Here is a 21,065-nt window from a genome sequence, read left to right on the forward strand (position 1 = left end):
TTCACAATCATAGTCCATCAAATACTTAGGAGCCGAACATCAAAAATGAGAAATTCCAATTCTAAAAACATTAAGATATCAGAAACCAGAGGCCCGCCGTAGAGATTGCCATTGCGACGGAGAATAATGGTGACGTATGGTGGATCATCAATGTTACAAAAATAAAAAAATAAAAACGGGTCAAAAGGTCAGAAATAACAGTAAAAAAGAACTTGCAGAACAAGAAATAGGTCAAAGTCTTTCTGACGGTACAAAAATGACAAATTCGTCACGGTGATGATGGTGACGTAACTGTACCTGAGAGTAGAGAGACCTTGATTAGAGACTAGTGAGAGAGACTTTCCACAAATGAATCATTGAATACTAACTAATGAAGAAGAAACTATAATCACTTTATTTACACCAAAAAAAAGGGGTATTATTTACATTATTCAATTGAACGGATTCACGAGTCGGGGTTGTCGTTGCTATAAAATCTGGCTTAAAGTTGATTGGCCCCTTTTTGGGTTCAAGTCCATCTACTATGTAAACAGCATTTGTATGATTCCAATTTTTGGTTTTTAAGCAAGTGTAAAATAGGCCAACAAAAGCTATCTGGAAGAGGAAATCTGGGAAACAAATGCTATGGTCTTATCACTTGAAACACAAATCCATTTTTCAAAAAGATTCAAGTGTTAAAAAGGAAAGAAACAATCTTTTGCAGCTACAACACCATTCAGAAACCCCTCATCAGAGATTCTATGAATTCAGGGCAGTTTTATTGAACATTAATCAGTTCGACATCAAAAGTCAGCCAAGAATTAGGAGGAATCTGGCCACCAGCACCCTTCACACCATACCTGGGAGCCAAACAATATTATCATCCCATTAAAAAGGTTTAACAAAACATTGCTAATTCAAAATAACATAAATCAAAATGAGTTTACTTACCCCATTGATGGAGGAATTGTAAGCTTCCTTTTGTCACCAACGCGCATGCCTGTGGAATTCAAAAACTTGAGATGAATACAACACGATTCACTTTTTGAACAAAGTTATAAGTAAAAAAACAGTAAGAAATTAAGATATATACCATTAACTCCAACATCCCATCCCTTAATGACTGATCCAATACCTACACGTTACAATAAGAACATAAAGTATCACTTACACCAGCAATACACTGTAATTCTCAACCAATTTCCCAAGCTATTATCTTTGAATCTAGTTATAATACCAACCTAGACGAAACTTAAATGGTGATTTTCCAATGTTGGAATCGAAAATCTTCCCATTCTTCTGAAGTTTTCCAATATAGCGCACAGAAACCTGCACTCAGAGACAATAGAATGAGCTCCAAAAAGATTTGGGAAAACACACAAATACATTGATGCACTCTAATAGGATTTTGGATTCAAACCAAGTTCACAAAGACAATTAGCCAGAGTTAACCACAACTTAAGGGTTTGAGTGTTTGTAGGTTTTACAAGCCATTAGTTTGTTCACTTCCTATTTAATGTATATTCTTTGGTGCTCTTAGGTCTAAGTCTAACAAGGTATTACTTTGCTCACTTTCTATCTAGTGTCAATTCTTTCAACACCCACATTCTTATCACACTACCACCTTGTTGCATAATCTATATGAGATTGCAGTAACCATATGATATTATGTGTGCAATTTATGACTTTAAGTGTGCATACCGTTTTTCCAGGATCAGCTCTCTTGCCGTTGGGTTTTCCCATGCTCAACTCTTCAACAATGAGCCCATTTGGGTATGTCCGTACTTGAGAAGACTTGGAGTCCGCTGGGGTTTGCTTCTCAACAGTACCAGAAATTTCTGCAGCTTCGTCACTTGGTTTCTTCTTTTTCTTATTTTTAGTTTTCTTCTCAGCAGATTTATCTGGGGTCTTGGAGCTTTCACTCCTGCAATAATACCATAAAAAAGCACAGACTTTTGTTAGGAGAAAAAGTTTGAAAGAACCGCTGTATACTCATAAGCGTTTTTTACTTTGTGATCTATGTGAGTAATAATTCAAATACTTACTTACTGATATTTCACAAATGACATAAACACAATCTGTTATCACCAAAAAAGTTCTCAAATCAAGAAATAAGAGTTCTCACATGGCATTGTTTGCAGTTCCATCTTGAGCTTTTGTGTTTGAAGAAATTTGGCTAATATCCTGCTTCTTCAGAACATTTCCCGTCTGAACTTGTCCAGCTTCCTCATTTAAGACATTTTCCCCTTTCTTCTTCTCTTTCTGATTTTTCTTCTTTTTACTCTTGTTTGCACTGGAACAGATTTTAGAAACAACTTCGTATCCCCACGATATATAAAATATGTGAACTCTGTCCTCAGAGTCAATAGAGAGCAAAGAGAGTAGTACCTTTCTTGTCCATCATCTTGCTCAGCAGCCTTGGCCTTCCGTTTCTTGTTACTACCTTGTTCGTCATTATCTACAACCATCTTCTCACCTGACGCATTCTCTACTTCAGATGATTTTCCTTTAGGAATAGGTAAACCGTCTTCGTCTTCATCTTCGCTTTCCAAAACTGGAACATGGGCACCCTCTATGGCAACGATTTGTTTCTTTGCATTCTCACCTTCGCTAGCTTGACTCTTCTTCTTGGTTTGTTTTGCCTTATTATCTTTGGCAGGTTTCTCTTCATCTTCTATCTCCTCAATTATAACTAGCAAAGATATCATTCAGATTAGTTTTAACAGAACAAGGAAAGATCAATCATATAAACTATTAACACAAATGTAGAACAGGATCAGCACCAAGGAGACACACTTGTACAAAAGCTTAAATTTACGGACATACATTTGAAAAGTCTTTTATCAATATCTTTTTGAAACCTTCTAGTTATAAGACAAGAGTGACGAATCAAGCAATCACACTAAGCTAAAATGGAAGTACTAAGATGCAATCTGATAAGGATCTCTGTAAGAAAAAGTACCTCCACTCTTTGGGGCAGCAGCATTCCGATACCTTTCAAGATTGCTATCAAGGAAGTCTTCAAATTCATCCAATTGCTCATCCTCTTCACTATCATATTCACACGAATCGTCTTCCTCAGACTCACCAACATCAATACCATCTCTATAATATAGTCGCAATGAAAACATTAAGATTTCTAAACAGATGGAATAATAGAAAAACAAGAAAGCATTATTTGCTAAAGTAAACTAGTAACAATGAAAGGATACGAATCATCTTCATCATGCTCATAATCATCTTCATCGTCCTGATAATACTCCAAGAATCCAGACAAGTGGATACTTCTGTCACCAGTCACGGTGAATTCCACTGGCTCATCATCATCGTCAAACTCAAGATTCAGAGGGCAACATTCGATTTTGTTTGGCAACAATGAACACAAAGCAATAGGAGCCTTGTCTCCTATTGAACACTGAATCACACTCTTTTCTTTGCTCAAACCCGTACCTAGAGTTGCCTGAATGATGGCAAAACATACATACATCAATAGATATATCAAACATATTCAGATTCCAAAACTAGACTACACAAATATACAATTCATATCCCAAATCAGCTCGAAGGAACAAGAGTATAGTACCTGGGTCACGTGAATCTTTCCTTGTTCATTTTTTGGATTATAAGCTTGAGGCTTCCCAGGTTTCACTTCAAGTCCTGCATATGTTAACAACACAAAATCAGAACCTAGGAATCATGCTCCGGGAAAATCAAAGAAAACACTGAGCAGAGAAAACTAACCCCAGAATCCCATTTTCTCAGCTAGGTTACTCCTTGGAATCGAAGCGGCAACTTTGTTTCTACAGACTAAAACCCTAATCGAAGGTTTTTAGCAGACGAGCTTTATATCGAGATTAAAGCGGTTTCGAGAAATTTCGACAATTTGTGCAACCGCGCTCTCAGTTTGGGCCTTAACAGACTTTGAAATTCAATGAAGCCCCAATGAAGCCCCAATGAAGCCCATATATTGGTCTGTCATAAATCGTAAAGTAAATGGTATTGTCAAGATACTCTTCATATTTGATAACATTTAATTTGTGTTCATTATTTTACTAGAGTTAATTTGAAAAAAAAATCTATAATTTTCTCTCATGTAAACGCAAATTCAGAAATTTTGTTTTAAATAAAACAATATGAGACCTATCTTTCAACAAAACAATACAATATTGAGACCTAAACACACTGTACAATGACGTGAGTTTCTATCTTTCTTGTCAAAATCTGAAGTAAGTGTACAAAGTAATGTCTTTTTGTTGTATGTAACCAAGTTAGTTAAGTGTTTGTATCTCTTGTTACCAAGGAACGAAGAGATTTCCACTTGATTTCTCCATAATTCTACCATCGCTTAGGTCTGACCCTGAGAGTGAGCCAGCCTCGAGTTGGCTCTCTGAAGAATACAGCGGAGAGGCAAAGCTCGATCGTTACAGTTGTATACCGGAACAGCGGTGAAAAGTTTAGTTGTTGTTTAGGTAATTTTGTGAAACCAAGTATTTTCTTGTTAAGCTAATTGTTATGATGATCTCCATCTTCTTCGTAGTTGAACGGTAACGGGACAGTTTTGAACGCCCTGTATCTCCCAACGTTGTTCAAATGCTCATTCTCCAGCCTAATCAACAATTACATTTCATTAGTTTTGTGTAGATTCATGCATGAAAACACCATCTTCTCAGTCTCGGAGCTTACCTAAAGAAGTTCCAGATACCTCTGCGTATGATCTCAAGGCAAGCCATAAGCGCGACCATAGTTTCTCTATGCAAGAAAGAGAATTTCAGATCCAAAACTGTTTGCAACCACACTAACCTCAACAAAACATTCAGGACCTGCCAAGTACATGAAGCAACAATCTTCACCATATATGTATAAAGAAAAAACAAAAACAGAGGTTATTGCTGTTTTCTGTTTGCTCTCACCATTGCAGCGTAGTACACGGTTTTGTGAGGAACAAGAAGCTTGTCTCTCAAGAAACTATTCTTACATCCTCTTTGAAGCAATCCCCAGTCAAGAACAATGTCCCAGTAAGTTCCGTAAAACGTTGCAACTCCTGAGAAAACCCAAGCTGTGATATTCCAGTTGCTTCCTCGGTTTAGAGTATAAGCTGTTCTAAGAGAAGCAGCAACGATGGTCAAAAGGTATTTGATGCCATTGTAGCCATGACTCAGATCTCTGTCTTCCACCATTCTTCGGATGCACTGAAGAAACCGTAACCAGTAAGGTATAACGGCGACGATGAAGTAGAATGTTCTGAATCCAATATTTGATGTGCAGGTGTTTCGTCGTCTATATCTGAAATCTCCAAAACCATAGTAGCATATGTAGAACTCTAGACTCCTCAGTGCTTGAACCTAGCATTGATTGTTTAAATCAGAAATCATCGATCAAAATAAGTATGAAGCTATCTTATCGAGTATAGATTTTCTCGAACCTGGCTTGTTAGTTGATCTCCCAAGAAAAAGTCCGGAAGATGCACCTGCAAAAATGGAAGACATTCTTCTTAACATTTCTGTTTATGCTTCAGATGAATGGAGAGGAGGATATGTTGTTGGTACCGCGTAAAATGGTGCAGCAATGCAGCGGAACAGAACCGAGAGGAAGAAGAATCGGCTTGACCGATACAAAATGTTAAAGGGGCAGAGAACAATGATAATCACTAACTGCAATATGCAGAGAAACGAGTCTTACTAAAAACAAAGATTGAGTTGTGTAAAATGTACTGAGAAATAGAGAGAGATAGAAGGAACTTACTACGAGAAGAAAGAGGGGGATAAGTTCGGTGACTAATCTGTAATCTTTTGTTTGAGCATCCATTTCCATGTCAAGGTTTAATAAGACAGCACATAAAGAAAGTGTACCAAGACCAAAGCTGAGAAGTAGAACATGTCTATAACCAAGTTCAGTGCCTTGTTTGAATCCAAAGATGAAGGAGTAATTCACACGGTATCGCCTCCAGAAGTAGATATTAGCAGCGTACACGTCCATGTGCAAAACTACAAACCCAAAAAACCTGCAAATGAAATGTATATATCTCAAGAATATTACACAGAGACAGAGATAGTGTGTTTGGTTTATATTTGGTCGTTTTACTGACCTGTAAAGAGGGAACATTGTTTCCATATAAGTTCTTTGTCCCGGTGTACCCATGATATTACGAGCATGGATGATCAAACCCAGAGCTACAATGAGAGAAATACCACAGCCGAAAAAGAAGCCTAAAACAAAACAAAAAACAGAACAAAATGATGAATTACTCTTGAAAATACATGTCAAAAGATTGGTTATTGTAGTGTTGATATATATACCGGTGGAAAACGTTATAAGATGACGTTCTTTATTTATTTTTGGTCTTAAATGGCTCATCCCTTCCCTCCGATTTGAATTGGAGAAATGTTCAATGAAAATAGATTCAACCTTTAGCAACAACTTATGAACCTGCACATGTTTAAAGCTTCAAACTAAAGTTTCATGTTTCGATTTTCCTAGATAGAAGAAGGATACTTACTTCTTCGGAGCTACTGAGGAAAGATTTATCGACCATCTCCATATACAGTTTCGCAGCATTTCTTTTGGCTATCTAAAGAGTAGAGCATATATATTAAACTAGAGTAAATGCTGTAAAAGCTTGTCAAAATTATCAACAGAAATTAAGTACCTTATCATACTTCTTCATGATCTTGGAAACAGCGGAAGCGTTCAAGAAGCTGTAGTTTTTAAGATGTCGAAGCTTCTGATAAAACTCAATGAACGCTACCTGAAGTCGCTTTTCCACTTCCTTGAGATTATCTCTTGTGAATTTGAGCTCGTCCTGCTTATGGACCTTGAGTATAGTTTTAATTGCGGACAGAGGAGTTATTTCTCGAGTTTTGTTCATCCTGATGCGCTCAAGAATACTCTCATTCGATGTATCTTCGTTCCTCATAAGATCAGCTAACGCCACATCTGATTAACCAAAACATAATAAAGATTCATACTTTTCAGTCTTCACAGGCCAAAATTGAAACCAAAACAGAACATGAGAAACTCACTTACTGTGTTCTGTACACTTTGAAGATGATCCAACCTCAGAAGCTGAGCCATTGATGTCTTCTGAAACTGAATCAAAGACAGAAGGGTTCTTCTGATTCTGATCCATGACTTTGTGTCTGAAAGCAATCAAAGCATCCATTTGTTTGTTCAGAGCCAGAGCCTCAGTTCTAGCTGTCTCCACTTTCAGCCTGTAAAAGTTATTTACCTTGTTGAATTCTCGATCTAGGGTTCTAAAAAAGGTAACCTCAAAGTCGCCACCTGCTTCTCCGGCCTTTAAAAACGTAGTCTCGTAAGCCGCCGTCTCGAGCCCTTCTTCGAGCCGTGTCACAGTGTTGACCACAATGTCGTGATTCTCAGAGACCAAGGCGTCGCGGTTGTACCGTCTGGTTAGGTTACGTGCGAAGGAAGGAGTACTGCTCTGGTTATTGGAATCTGACCTATTCCGGGAAGCTTGGATGTCTTGAAGAATGGTTTTGAGGTAAGCGTAATCTATATAAGCTTCTTGCCATTCTGGGATCATCTGAGACACAAACTCTTTCCCAAACCTCATGATTCTTCAACCTTCAGATCTTTTTTTTTCTTGCTCGAAGTCTACAGTCAGAATCTCAAATTATGAATCTTGGCCTCTCTCTGTCTTTGGAACAAAAGTTGGAAAGAAGAATGTGACTTTTTGACTTTTGGGTTTTGAGTGATGCTGAAAGTTTTTCTAGAGAGGTAGACCAGGTCTTGAGTCTTAACTTAGCCAACAAAAATATGAATTCGTTTTCGTCCACAATTTTAAACAATAAAAAAAAAATACCCAAAAAAAAAAACAGACAATCAAAAGTCAAAACTCTTAAAAAATTACTAACAAAAATATGAAATTGTTATAAGATATCGTTTTGTTATATATCATTCTTAATTAAGGTTTATAAGTTGTAAATTAAAATTTAAAAACTATGAAATTAAAGCAAAAGTAACGTTAGCAACGCATGTTACATCGTTTTTGTGCAAAACGCATGTTACATCTATCGAGTAATTTTCCATTGCCAATAAATTATTGATATAACTAGAAGTTTGATTATAGTTCAATAAAATTTATGGCCTGTTTTCGGTATGGATTAGGATCCTAGATATTTTTATAATCAACCCTGCATGTGACATGTGAAATGTCAATGTGCTTATTAAATCTGTAGTCAATCAATACATGTCATGTCAATGTGCTTATTAAATTATTATATGACATATATCAACGTACGTTCCCACTTGAGATGATTAGGTTTTGGTCAATGCCTTGGTGGTGGCTCTATACGCGTAAATCGTATCTTCTACATCGGTTGACAAAAAAAACTGGTATCTTCTACACTTTTATCTTTTGAGCTTCTCTGTTTTGTCGCCACCTAATGTGTAATGTCTTTTATTCAATGCAAAACCCGTATCTTCTACATTTCGTTGACAAAACAAATTGGTATCTTCTACACTGTGTAGTGACCACAATGTATCATCAACTGGTATTGCATCAGCTCAGAAGCGAGTCATTTGGGCATTGTATATTCTACGGACCAATTTTTTTCATTTTTAGCAAACAAATTTTACAAACTACATATCGGTTGTCCATAAAGAAAACAAGTACGTAGAAAAATAAGAAAACAAGTACGTATACTTAACGCTAATAAATAGCAACCGACTTTTGAATTATTTGATTTAACTCTTTAAATTATTTCTTAGAAAGAGTTATGGAAGAATTAAAAGTTTTAAAAACATTTGATGCTAATCTAGTTTTTCTTTGGTGACTTTTTTTCAACCAATTTGAGATGTTTTAAATGGGGATCTGACAAGTAACTATTGTACCAGGAATACGCACCATTTCCTTTTTTTGTGCTTATAAATACATATTTATTTATTTTATTTATATAATAATTTGAAAACTTAGAAATTACACTAATTTATTAATTCTTTACTTACAAACAATTGGTTTTAGTTTTTAAAATTATCCAAGGCTGATTTCACCTAATTAAAATAACCATGACTAGATTTTAACCCGCGGACAACTTATTTTTTAAATTAGTATATATAAAAGTTTGCAAATTAAATCTATTTATTTTTATTTTATAGTTTACAATTGTTATTAAATAACGTCTTACCAAACCCGTCTCGCCAAATCCGCCCCGTAAAAAAAAACCGCGGTACACCGCTAATTTAAATATATAATTAAAAGAAATATTTTACGGGATTGCAATTGTATTTTGGTTTGTCAAACAAATATTTGTTTAAAATAGTTGCCAAAATCTAGTTCAAATTTTGGAGAAAAAAGATTTATTGGATAGATAAAGAATATATTTAGGTGGGTTTTGCTCATTTTAAGGGATTGCAATTATATTTTTGTTTGTCAAACATTTTTTGTTTTAAATAGTTGCTGAATATATTTGGAATATTTTTAGTTTATTAATCAATTTATTGCTGGAAAAAAATCAATAATTAATACTCAATGGCAGCCTAGTAAATAAGTCCCAACTCTAAGATTTATTTCACAAAATGGCTGCAAAAATGTATATATAGATGATTCATTATTTCATTTTATGCGGTAGGAGTAAAAACAACATTAACTAGCAAAAACTATAATACACACACAACAGTAACTACTCATCGAGTATGGCATTCATGGATACGAATCAAATCTCAAATCGTATAAGCCTGGCCATTATTTTATTTTACAATATTTGATAATGTGCTACCTAAATATCAAAATTTTAGAATATTCTGAAATAAAATGTCGAATTTTTGTGATAGCCTTAAATTACTACATGCTCACGTATGTAAATTTTCTATTCTTTCATAGTTAATTTTCTATTAAAATGTACAATTTCCAGTTTGATGGTATGAAGATCAACAAAGTACCATAAAAATGTATAATTTCTATTTCTTCCTAATTAATATTCTTTAAAGTGTAATTTTCCAGTTCATCCTTGTTAATTTTCTTAAATAATAAAATGTAAAACTTACAAATTTCACGGACTTTATTAACAGAAATGTAAATAATTGTAAATAAATGTAAACATACTGTGTCACAAGAAGACATGACAAAAAATAAAAACAGTAGAAATAAACTTTTTTCTGGGTGCGTGTGGTAAAACAAACATGGGGACTGATCCAATGAAGTTTATCGCAATTTCTGGAATTTCAGTCGGTGTATTAATCATCATCGCACTGATAGTGGCTTATGCCTGCTATCGTGCCCGAAAGGAAGGACCAGTCAGAGGCGACGGACGACTCACACCTATTGTAATGATGATATGATATATCACCTATTTTCGATCTTTTTCTAATAATTTATTTTATGATGCAACTTTTTAGATTACTATATACTATAGAAGAGCATATTGTAATTCTATTTTACCTATATAATAATAAATAATATTTCGGCGATTTTGTCATATGCTGGAGTGTTACATTAGATGATGACTAGTAGGGTTTTTTTTTTTATGTGAAAACAACAATCGTTGTGTCATATAACGCGAAGTGACAAACAAACAATTCGAAATATTAGCAATGTTACAAAATTCGAAATATACGCAATGTTATGGTGGTGTTGACCGAAGGGTAGTTTCGTAACTTTACATCATCGCGTGGTCGTATACGCGCCGATGAGATCACAGACGGCATTAATGGGCTCCGGAAGAAGAAACAAATGATTAATTTAAGGAATAAATTACCACTAAATTCGTTTGATTATTTCCGGAAAACAATTAACTAATAAAACTATAACTAACCTTTGTTTAATTTTTTGATTTCGCGTCTTCACTGTTGTGGATTTCTTCTGAATCTTCTGAGCTCGCTTCACCTACAAGAAGACAACAAGGATCATTTTCTCTAGGTTCGTAGATTCTCTTTCTTCTTCTTCTTCGTTTGGATCTGCTTAGTGAAGAAGATAATCTTCTGAAAAATTGTTTGTTTTTTTTCTGAAAATCTGAATACGTAATGATTTGAGCTGAATCTGAGTTAGATTCACATTTATATTCTGGATTTGTGCTATTTGATGATTTATTAGATCGATCATCTTGTTTTCTTCTTTCGCCTTTAAGTATGTTTGCTCATAGTGTTGCTCTTCCAGATTCCAGATCCTGAAGAAGGTGAAATCTTATCTGTGATCCAGTGGAAGATTGAATCAAGTAACAGATTCACTTAGTTCACTTGCGTATTGCATGCCCCTGAAGATAACATTTTGAATAATGTTGATATTGAATTATCACCTATAAGCTCTGGTTCTTGTTGCTTGTATTGGTTCTGGGTATCTACTAGTGAAGAAACCATGGCTTTTGGTTCTCCTAGGAATAATTCTATATTAGCTGCGGCTGGATTTCCTCGGAAAGTGTCTACAGTTGCAATTGCTATTGGTGGTTTGGCATCATTCTTTGTTTTCGGATTGTTGCTTCGTCTTTCGTATCCGAATAGTTCTTCAGTTGGTGGCATATTTTATGGGATAGGGAATCCTGAACAAGTTCATGTCCCTTTATCTTTGAGCAACCATACTGTCAATATCCTTCAGAAGAGTAGTGACATCAATGCGTTTGATAAAAATCTGACTTCTGATTCTAGCTCTGGCTTACCTGTTGTTGTTAGCAAAAGTATACCACCTCCAGATTTCAGTAGTGATAGGAAGTTGGAGACACCTTTGACACAAGAAAAAGAGGATTTGGTTTCTTCGGATATAACTGAAAAGACTGATGTTCAATCAGGTGAACGTGAAACCAATGTTTCCAAGGCTGAAGACACTCCAAGTGCATCATCTCCTCCAGATGATGTCTCTGAAACTGCTTCAGCAGAACCAGGTACTGTTGTTATCTTTTAAACGCTTATTTCCGTAGCTTTTGTCGTATTTGGAACATTTTGAGTTATGGTAGCTTAAATTTCAATAAACAAAGACTAAGCTAGTGTGGGAATGTTATAGAACATTTAGTTTTGCATTTCTATGGAAAGGCGTAAGTTTCTGAGAAGTTTTAAAGAAATTCAGCGGCTAAACTCTTAGCTATAGACCTACTGTAATTATTCTAGCCGAGGACTGAATATAGCAGATTAGAGTAAAAACTTGGTTAGGGAGCAGATAGTGAGTGCTGGGCTTGTAAGGTGGTCTCAGCATTTTGTTTTAGGGGTTAGAGTTTCTAGGCTTTGTGGGCATTTGGTTGAGAGTTCTACCTGTTTTGGTGAATTGGAATAAGAAGAGCAGTTTCATAGATCTGTTCTTGTCAGTTTCCCTTGCTTCTCATGATTCTAGCTGTTCGATGTTTTATATTTCTGTTATGAGTTTGTCGCTTACTCAAATCTTTGATTGCTTGTAGAGTGTGATTTGTATCAAGGTAGTTGGTTTTATGATCCTGGGGGACCTCTCTACACGAACAACTCTTGCCCTGTCCTGACGCAGATGCAGAATTGCCAGGGAAATGGAAGACCTGACAAGGGATATGAGAACTGGAGATGGAAACCGTCTCAGTGTGAGCTTCCTCGGTTTGATGCCAGAAAATTTCTTGAACTTATGAAAGGCAAGACACTGGCCTTTATAGGAGATTCAGTAGCTCGTAATCAGATGGAGTCCATGTTGTGCCTTCTTTGGCAGGCAAGTAATTCAATTTAATGGTGAAAACCGGTATAAGGGATCTATTGTGTTGCTTTATTCAGCTTCAGGAGATCGTATGTATTATATTAAAGTAGGTTTCTGTTTTCAGGTTGAAACACCAGTCAATCGTGGGAGCCGAAAGATGCAGAGATGGTATTTTAAGCAATCATCAGTAATGATTGCCCGTATTTGGTCATCTTGGCTTGTTCATCAGTTCAACGAAAAATTCGATTATGCTCCTGAAGGTGTCACAAAACTAAAGCTGGATCTTCCTGATGAGCGCATAATGGAAGCTATCCCGAAATTCGACGTGGTTGTCCTCTCATCAGGGCACTGGTTTGCAAAGCAGTCTGTCTACATATTGAAAGAAGAGATCGTGGGAGGCCAATTATGGTGGCCAGACAAATCAAAACCCATGAAAGTCAATAACGTGGATGCATTTGGAATATCAGTTGAAACAATCCTTAAGTCCATGGCTACACACCCGAACTACAGCGGTTTGACCATTGTGAGAACATTCTCACCTGATCATTACGAAGGTGGTGCTTGGAACACAGGTGGATCATGCACGGGGAAAGAAGAACCCATCCTTCCAGGGAAGCTAGTGAAAAACGGATTCACAGAGATAATGCATGAGAAGCAAGCGACAGGATATAACCAAGCCGTCGATAAAGTCGCGGAGAATTTGAAGCTAAAACTAAAGCTGATGGATATCACAGAGGCATTTGGATATCGCCATGATGGTCATCCTGGTCCATTCAGAAGTCCTGACCCTAACAAGATCACTAAACGGGGACCAGACGGACGGCCTCCACCTCAGGACTGCTTGCACTGGTGCATGCCAGGACCAGTCGATACATGGAACGAAATGGTCTTGGAGCTCATAAGGAGAGACAGGAAAAGCTCATCAACTTGACTTGGTTTGAAACTCAAAGGATGAGAGAGCATATTACACGACTTATACTATTAATCTGATTCTTGGTTACTGATAAACTCAAAGATAAACTCACTTGTAGATTTGTGCTAGGCACGGTGAGTTAGGATTAGAATTTGTTCCACTATACTTGTTGGTTCGTTTGTCCTGAGATTGAAATTTAAGATTTGGGAGTTATGAGTTCAAGTTTATTCATACTAGTCGAAATTTCATAAATTATATAAACTGGGGGGGGCGCATTTGCAAAATAGCTGAGTAATAATCGCCTATCTCACTGACTCACCCAAAGCCCGACCAAAAGCTTTTGATTCCTCAAGAGTGAAAATGGCGTCGTACACAGTCTCCTTTATCCCTTTGACGCTCTCTAATCCTCGGATCTTTGTTTCGAGACAGAATGGATCTCCCTCGTCTTCTTCTCGGATTCCTCTAACGTCTTCTCTGTTAGGTAAGAAGCTTCTGGCGACACAACCGTCGCATCGCTGCTTCGTCCCCAAGCTCCGGTGCTTGACCTCGGCCAGCACGGTCTTAAACGTCCCTATTGCGTTAGTTTTTTTATCTGACAGCTCTTTTACATCTTTATCATTTCTGGGTTTTTCCTTTCACCACGGATATTGAAGCTTAGGGTGTTAAGGTTGAATTTTTCAGGCAACCGGAGAATGGTTCTTCGGATAAGATCCCAAAGTGAGTCTCACTCCAAATTACGTATAGAATTTGTAATTGTAGAGCTTATACGTTTGAATTGTTGAGGTTTTTTTTTTAATTGTTTGATTTTAGATGGTCGGCGAGAGCTATAAAGTCACTTGCAATGGGAGAATTGGAGGCTAGGAAGCTCAAGTATCCAAGTACCGGGACCGAAGCCATTCTCATGGGTATTTTAGTCGAAGGTTTGTGATTCTGAGACCTATATTTGCTTCAGCTTTGTGTTTTGCCGCGTCTTCTAGTTTAGATTTTGATTTCTAAGGATCACTATGTTGCTTTGGATATTTATGCTTTGTCATTGTGAAAGCTTGTATTTTAGTTTTGAGGGATTCTGTACAATAATGCTGGTGAGATTGTTTCGGCTAAGTGTGTGCTTCAGCTCATCTGAGCTTTAACTGAATCCAAGCATTGCATAAGCAAGAGCTTTTATGATTAGTTGTCCTGTTTCTTAATCATTAAGTTGATGCTGTATAAGTCGGTTGTGGAATGCCTTATGTTGGTTGATAGAGGAGAATTGGGTAACTTAACCGTAGAAAGTATAAACTGGAAACTGAAAAGTCTTACATTGAGTTGAGAGATCTGTATAAGATAATGCTGGTGAAGATTTCTCTGTCTTGCTTTGTGCTTTAGTCCACCCTCTTAACTGATTCCGAGCATACCTTATAAGTACAGGCTGTGTTTGTTCCTATAAAACAAAATACATGTGAAATAAGGTAACCATAAAAAACTGTAACTTTATTATATTCAGTTGTTGAATGCTTATGCGGTTTGATCGAGAGGAGAGAACTGGGTGGAATCATCAGAAAGAAAGTTTTATCTTTGTGTTTTATACCCTTCTTCTTTCTGTTATTCAAAAGGCATTTATGGTAAATCGTTTTGGATTATGTGGTTTACTGACGTATATTAAGCTTGTCATAGTTGGTTTTGATTTTAGGCACTAGCACAGTTGCTAAGTTCCTGAGGGGGAATGGAGTCACACTTTTCAAGGTTCGAGATGAGACGTTAAGCCTGCTGGGGAAATCAGACATGTACTTTTTCAGCCCAGAGCATCCTCCTCTAACTGAGCCGGCTCAAAAGGCCATTGCCTGGGCCATTGATGAGAAGAATAAATCTGGTGTGCATAAACAACACCTCCTTAATATTTTGTGGATCCTTGCTGTTTCCCATCCATTATATTATATTGCCAACTGAAACTATTTGGTCACAGATGTGGATGGGGAACTAACCACGGCCTACTTGCTTCTGGGGGTTTGGTCTCAAAAGGATTCAGCAGGCCGCCAGATTTTGGAGAAGCTCGGGTTTAACGAAGATAAAGCCAAAGAAGTTGAGAAATCGGTAAGTTTCTTAACACCAAATCCTACAGGATAGAAAAGCTTTCTCAAAGTCACAAGTGTTGAGTGTCTGTTTGGTGCAGATGAATGAAGATGTAGATTTGAGCTTCAAGAAACAAGGTCAATAGTGATGAGGTTTATATCGATTAGAAAAGCTTCTGTAATTGTTATGGAGTAGCAAAAGCAACTCTTGATTAAAGACTCGGCCAAAGACCCCACTTTCATTAGTATTCACTTTCCATACTTGTTTGTGGTTAGTGTCATTTAGCTTTTCCGCATTATCACAATATACAACTCTGGCAAATGATTCAGTGCTTTGGTTCTCCGATAGGTTTTTGTTACTAAAACTCACGTCCTCTGTTGATTATTGACACCTTGGTGTCTTCATATGGATGCTGGGTAGGTATTTTCTTTACGCTAAAGATTGATTGTTATCTGAAGGAATGAAACAGACGAGATAAAAAAAACTTGCAGAAGATGGAAACTGTAATTTCTTTCAAGGGTTAAAAAGTCATTCGTCAGTCAACTGCAACGTCTAGTTGTTTCCATACTCGGTTTCAAACAAAAGCTGACATGCTTCAGAAAACCTATCCATAGATTCAAGCTTCTCCATCATCATCTCCTTGATTTCAGGTTGTAAGGTGGATTTTGAAATAGATTGTCACCGTCTTTAAACACCTGGATATGCTTGGGATATATTCCACTAATTCTTCTCTTCTTCTCTTCCACCGTAGTCTATCAACTCAAACTTCTCTAGACACGAATACAAGCATTCGGGATAAGAGCCCCTATCGCTCTGAAAGCTGATGCGATAGGGGATCTATCTGTTGATCTCTGAAAAGTTTTGACATGGTATTAGCAATAATGCTAGTAAGTAACCACACGTCAGCAAGTGTTTGTGCTGAGTCTTAAACATACATTTTAGGCTCAATACTGAAAACTACACACTAAACGGAATTATTAGGCTGGATACAGAAACTACACACTAAATGTAGTTAAGTGGTCAAGTGATCATCATTCTTCTAACTATAACCTTATTATGTAGACAGGAAACAAACCGATGACCTTATTCGTCTAAGCTCATAAGATTATAATATACATAAAACGCATTTGAAATCACGAATCCAATTTGTAGTTAATCCAAGCATATGTATAAACAAGCGTTTTAATGATTTGTTGTGATATTATGGATTTCATGTTCACAAGTTTTTGCAGTGTGATACAGAGCCGATACGTTTTGTTTAGGGTTTGATCAGTGAGTCGTGACAATAAAGTTTTGACAAAGTTCAGTTTTGTTTCTAGCTTGTGAATTTTTGGTTAATTTAATTGACCATTGAAATGGAAAGATGGCTTGCTTGTTTTGAATCTCTCTTCAGTTCAGGGTGTTTTGTTTAGCTAAAAGAACTTATATTATTACTGGTACAAAGAATTTAACAACATCAAAATCTTAGCCAAGGAATCTAAACATCTACGACACATATCACTAAAACCTCTGCAACTTGTCAGCTCTGATCAAAGGCAACTGTGTGGCCAAGGCGAGCCGTCCAGATTGTTTGTAATCAAAGGGACAAGAATGCTCCTCCGGATAACGATGTGACCCGCAAAACATGTGTCCACATCTACACTTGAATCCCAACATTCCTACCTTCCTCTTACATATCCCACATCTCCTTTTTTTGACCGGTTCTTCTTCAACGGCGGGACTATTCGTAGGAGGGCAACACTGTGATTGCTCGGTCTCGGGTTCGAATCTTAAAGCGGGCGAGTGTTGAAGAACACTCTTTTTGTAGCAGAGAGAGCATAGATTGTTGTTCACTCGGGTGCCGTAGAGTCCACAGCCTCCCTCGCATGGTAATGCTTCTGTTTCGTTCACCATCTTCTTTCTTCTACTTCTTGCGATAGTTGTTATATGAGAGTCAATATAATTCAATATTTTGTGTGAGCTCTATCAATGACTCTAAAATCTAAATATATAGAGGATGTCTATTGTTCTTAGTTCTTCTGGAATTGTGTAGTGCAATTAAGTTTCCCTTTTTTAATACAATTCGGTAAGTGTTTCCTCTTTTGTAATAGTCATCTACGTTCGATAAGTGTTTGCTAACGATTCTTATTGCAAGTTATTGATTTTCCTTTCCTCATATAACTAAGAAAGGAAAAGTTACAATAGAAACGCTGAGAGATATTTCATAATAAGGAAACTGAGAAGACGTGTTTAATCCTCTTCGAACAGTCATAAATCCAATAAAGAAAAACGTTGACTAATGTAAGAAAAAAAAGACAAACCAAATAAATAACTAATCCAACTTGATGATAATTTAGACAACAGCAGCTTCCTGGTAGTTTCTAAAACGTCGGTTCGTTTTCTAAATACAGAAAAGAGTTGCGTGCCGTTTTCACTATCTTAAGGAGTAATTAATTAGTTTCAAGTAAAATACCAAATTAGACAATTCCACATGGTGATCTTTGATGGCCTCCCCACCACCGCACGTGAATTTGGAATACCTTGTTTAGTTTCATTATCAAATTACACCTAAACGCGTTACTAATTAAATTATTTATTGTCTATCAAAAAGCCACGCAACAACAGTCTAGCATTTAAATCTTCACGTGGGTCTAACCCGGTTCCGGTTTCATTATCCGGGTATATGTTTTGGCTTCGTCTGAATTTGAATTTGAGTTTTCTCATTCAAAAAACGATAAATAAATAAAATATTGGTCAGTTATTCTTTCTATGGTTCTTGTTTGATATAGAAAGAATAACAGGTTTTGGATTTGTCTGTGTGTTTGGACTTTGGATTAGTATTCATTCGGTTTAACCAATCAAAATTCGCAACCTTAACACGTTATAAACCATGATGTAATGATTTAATCAATGATCAATTAAATGTATAGAAATTTATTTTCCATTTCCGCAACAGCTCAAAACGTTTTCTCTCTTTTCCGATTTTAGTCTAAAAACTGAAACAAACACAAAAAGCAACAATTTGTCTTTGAAAATCTCCTCTGTGTATGGTTCAGCTTCGGTTTACTAAATCTCTATGCCGTCACGATCAATCTCGGCACCGGTTCCGGTTCTTGCTCCGGCTCCGATCGTTTCCTCTTTAGTCCCAGCAGCGCCGTCAGGACATCAGAATAAGACAACGCGAATCTTTCCACCGTTCGTGGTGGCTGGAGCCGGCGCCGGTTTCTCTCTTTTCATCACTCTCTCCGTCTGTTTCTGTAAATTCAGCCGGAAACGTTCATCACCTCCGGCGGAAAACGCTTCCTCTTCGCCTCGGAGACCGTCGCCACGTGAGTTTTCATATTCGTCTCTCCGTCGCGCCACCGGTTCTTTCTCGCAGGCGAATAGACTAGGTCAGGGCGGATTTGGCGTCGTGTTTCGTGGAACTATCTCCGGCGGCGAGAATGTAGCTGTTAAAGTAATGGATTCAGGATCTCTTCAAGGAGAAGGTGAGTTTCAGAACGAGTTGTTCTTCGCCGCCAAGCTTGACTCGCCTCACGTTGTCCCTGTTATTGGTTTCTCTCATGATCGAAAACGACGACGTTTGCTTCTTGTTTACAAGCTTATGGACAATGGTAATCTCCAAGACGCCTTGCTTCACCGGAGATGCCCTGAGCTTATGGATTGGAATCGGAGGTTTTTGGTTGCCGTTAACATTGCCGATGGGATTAAGCATCTTCATAGTCTTGAACCACCTGTGATTCATGGTGATATTAAGCCTAGCAATGTTCTATTAGATAGTCTCTTCTCTGCCAAAATCGCTGATTTTGGTTTGGCTAGGTTGAAAGCAGAGCAAGTGGAGATTAGTGTAGCTCCGGAGCGTGATGGTGATGGATCTATGGTTGAAGAAGTAGAGAGTGTGGTAACTACTGTGACTGGTTATGAAGATTTTAACTTTGGGTTGGTTGATCAGTCTCCGGAGAGTGTTGCTAAGGTTCCTGGGTCTGTGAGTGCTTCTCCTGAGGCGACGACGGTTGTCTCTGTTTCTCCGGAAATGGGAGAGAAAACGGATGAGGATGGTGGTAGTGTTGTGGTGATGAAGAAGGGGAAAGAGAGTGAGAGCAAAGATTGGTGGTGGAAGCAGGAGAGCAATGTTGAAAGAGGGAGAGTGAAAGAGTATGTAATGCAATGGATTGGTTCAGAGGTAAAGAAGGAGAGACCAAGCAGAAGTGATTGGATTGAGGCGGCAGCTTTGTCTTCTTCGTCAAGTAAGAAACTTGAGAAGAAGACTAGCAAGAGACTAGATTGGTGGTTGTCATTGGAGGAAGAGGATGAGAATAAGAAGAAGAAGAAGCGGAGGATGGTTAGAGAGTGGTGGAAAGATGAGTATCGTAGAGAACTCGCTAAGAAAAGGAAGAAGAAGAAGAAGATGACTTTAGAAGCCGAGTTTTGTAGTGATGATGGGAGTAGTAGTGTGAGTCAATGGCGGCGTGGTAGTGGTAGTGGTAGCAGCATAGATTGGTGGTTAGATGGGTTAAGTGGTGAACGATGGTTGAGAGCAAGGGGAAATAGCCATGACTCGGTGAGCGGTGAGATAGCTAAGAGCTGCGGAATTAGTAGCACGCCGAGCATGAGAGGGACTGTGTGCTATGCAGCTCCTGAGTACTGTAACTTGGACAACAACGTGTCAGAGAAATGTGATGTCTATAGCTACGGTGTTCTGTTGTTAGTTCTGATTTCCGGGAGGCGCCCGTTGGAGATGACGGGCTCCGCGAGTGAGATACAACGGGCAAACCTCATGTCTTGGGCGAGGAAGTTGGCGAGAAGAGGAAAACTTGTTGATCTTGTGGATCAAAAGTTGCAAAACTTAGACCAAGAACAAGCAGTGTTGTGCATAAAGGTGGCTTTGTTGTGTCTGCAAAGATTACCGATTTCACGACCGTCAATGAAAGAGGTCTTGGGAATGCTTAAAGGAGAAGTGAATCTACCAGAGTTGCCTAGTGAGTTCTCACCATCGCCACCATTAAAGACAACGAGGAAGCAGCGCCGTTGACTAATTTAGGAATCATTTTGATTATTATTATTCAAGTGTTACACCGCTAGTTTTAGGAACTTTGATTCAATTTCACTATACTTTCCAATTTCTCTTTCTATAGTTTCACACGCATTATTGACATTGATTTTTTTTTTACACGTTTATACTTCGATGTCAATATGTCATACAACACTTCTTCAAATCGGAGTTGCTCGGGATTGGATTATTAGCAGAAAGAAAAGGCTAAAACTTTTTCCACCTCCAAAAGTCATTTAAAGGTCACACAAATCCTATGGGCCTAATCAGTTAACAAACCACTTCCAATCGAGTTAAATGAAATGAAGATACCAAATTGGGTCACGTTAGGAGTCAGCAGTTTGTGTTCTTTATATATGGACATGGGCCATCTTCGATTTTTCTTATTCGTTTCTACTTAAAATCACCAAGATTTATTGAATTTTTCTTCTTATTATTATTTGGCCCTTATATAGAGTATGGTCTATCCATAATTTGGCCCAGTTTTTTAAAAATACTAG

General features: G+C 37.5%; 6 protein-coding genes across 9 annotated transcripts; 3 read left to right on the forward strand and 3 right to left on the reverse strand.

Moving 5' to 3' along the window:
* Positions 1–449: 449 nt before the first annotated feature.
* FKBP53 (FK506 BINDING PROTEIN 53) lies at positions 450–3,872 on the reverse strand. 2 transcript variants are annotated; one of them, NM_118666.3, is made up of 11 exons: positions 3,721–3,872; positions 3,563–3,636; positions 3,192–3,439; positions 2,942–3,084; positions 2,368–2,671; positions 2,105–2,272; positions 1,681–1,903; positions 1,221–1,308; positions 1,073–1,114; positions 931–979; positions 450–839 (listed from the first exon to the last, which is right to left on the reverse strand). In NM_118666.3, exons 1-11 carry the CDS (start codon positions 3,731–3,733, stop codon positions 758–760), a joined length of 1,434 nt encoding a protein of 477 aa, NP_567717.1. In that variant the 5' UTR covers positions 3,734–3,872; the 3' UTR covers positions 450–757. The 2 variants fall into 2 exon arrangements, with proteins under 2 accessions (NP_567717.1, NP_001190836.1); NM_001203907.1 differs by having other exon boundaries at positions 543–839; positions 931–995; positions 3,721–3,800.
* Positions 3,873–4,065: 193 nt separating this feature from the next.
* Positions 4,066–7,730, reverse strand: SHB1 (EXS (ERD1/XPR1/SYG1) family protein). Its single transcript, NM_118667.3, has 11 exons — positions 7,003–7,730; positions 6,626–6,912; positions 6,476–6,547; positions 6,276–6,405; positions 6,065–6,185; positions 5,722–5,980; positions 5,526–5,630; positions 5,402–5,446; positions 4,890–5,321; positions 4,663–4,799; positions 4,066–4,585 (listed from the first exon to the last, which is right to left on the reverse strand). Exons 1-11 carry the CDS (start codon positions 7,547–7,549, stop codon positions 4,483–4,485), a joined length of 2,238 nt encoding a protein of 745 aa, NP_194265.2. The 5' UTR covers positions 7,550–7,730; the 3' UTR covers positions 4,066–4,482.
* Positions 7,731–10,659: 2,929 nt separating this feature from the next.
* TBL18 (TRICHOME BIREFRINGENCE-LIKE 18) lies at positions 10,660–13,767 on the forward strand. 2 transcript variants are annotated; one of them, NM_118668.5, is made up of 4 exons: positions 10,660–10,852; positions 11,090–11,807; positions 12,315–12,589; positions 12,699–13,745. In NM_118668.5, the coding sequence occupies exons 2-4, from the start codon at positions 11,288–11,290 to the stop codon at positions 13,503–13,505; spliced, it is 1,602 nt and encodes a 533-aa protein (NP_194266.2). In that variant the 5' UTR covers positions 10,660–10,852; positions 11,090–11,287; the 3' UTR covers positions 13,506–13,745. The 2 variants fall into 2 exon arrangements, with proteins under 2 accessions (NP_194266.2, NP_001031712.1); NM_001036635.1 differs by having other exon boundaries at positions 10,852–11,807; positions 12,699–13,767.
* An 18-nt stretch (positions 13,768–13,785) lies between these two features.
* AT4G25370 (Double Clp-N motif protein) lies at positions 13,786–16,064 on the forward strand. Its single transcript, NM_118669.3, has 6 exons — positions 13,786–14,065; positions 14,169–14,204; positions 14,298–14,407; positions 15,157–15,336; positions 15,430–15,557; positions 15,637–16,064. Exons 1-6 carry the CDS (start codon positions 13,848–13,850, stop codon positions 15,679–15,681), a joined length of 717 nt encoding a protein of 238 aa, NP_567718.1. The 5' UTR covers positions 13,786–13,847; the 3' UTR covers positions 15,682–16,064.
* Positions 16,065–16,948: 884 nt separating this feature from the next.
* On the reverse strand, positions 16,949–17,739 carry SAP10 (stress-associated protein 10). The gene has a single exon (NM_118670.2). The coding sequence runs from the start codon at positions 17,427–17,429 to the stop codon at positions 17,037–17,039; it is 393 nt and encodes a 130-aa protein (NP_194268.1). The 5' UTR covers positions 17,430–17,739; the 3' UTR covers positions 16,949–17,036.
* A 553-nt stretch (positions 17,740–18,292) lies between these two features.
* AT4G25390 (Protein kinase superfamily protein) lies at positions 18,293–20,822 on the forward strand. Of its 2 annotated transcripts, NM_179111.1 has the most exons (2): positions 18,442–19,984; positions 20,447–20,669. In NM_179111.1, exons 1-2 carry the CDS (start codon positions 18,592–18,594, stop codon positions 20,545–20,547), a joined length of 1,494 nt encoding a protein of 497 aa, NP_849442.1. In that variant the 5' UTR covers positions 18,442–18,591; the 3' UTR covers positions 20,548–20,669. The 2 variants fall into 2 exon arrangements, with proteins under 2 accessions (NP_194269.1, NP_849442.1); NM_118671.3 differs by having other exon boundaries at positions 18,293–20,822.
* Positions 20,823–21,065: the final 243 nt, after the last annotated feature.

The sequence above is a fragment of the Arabidopsis thaliana genome, chromosome 4 (genome assembly GCF_000001735.4).
Source record: "Arabidopsis thaliana chromosome 4, partial sequence".
Classification (NCBI taxonomy): domain Eukaryota; kingdom Viridiplantae; phylum Streptophyta; class Magnoliopsida; order Brassicales; family Brassicaceae; genus Arabidopsis; species Arabidopsis thaliana.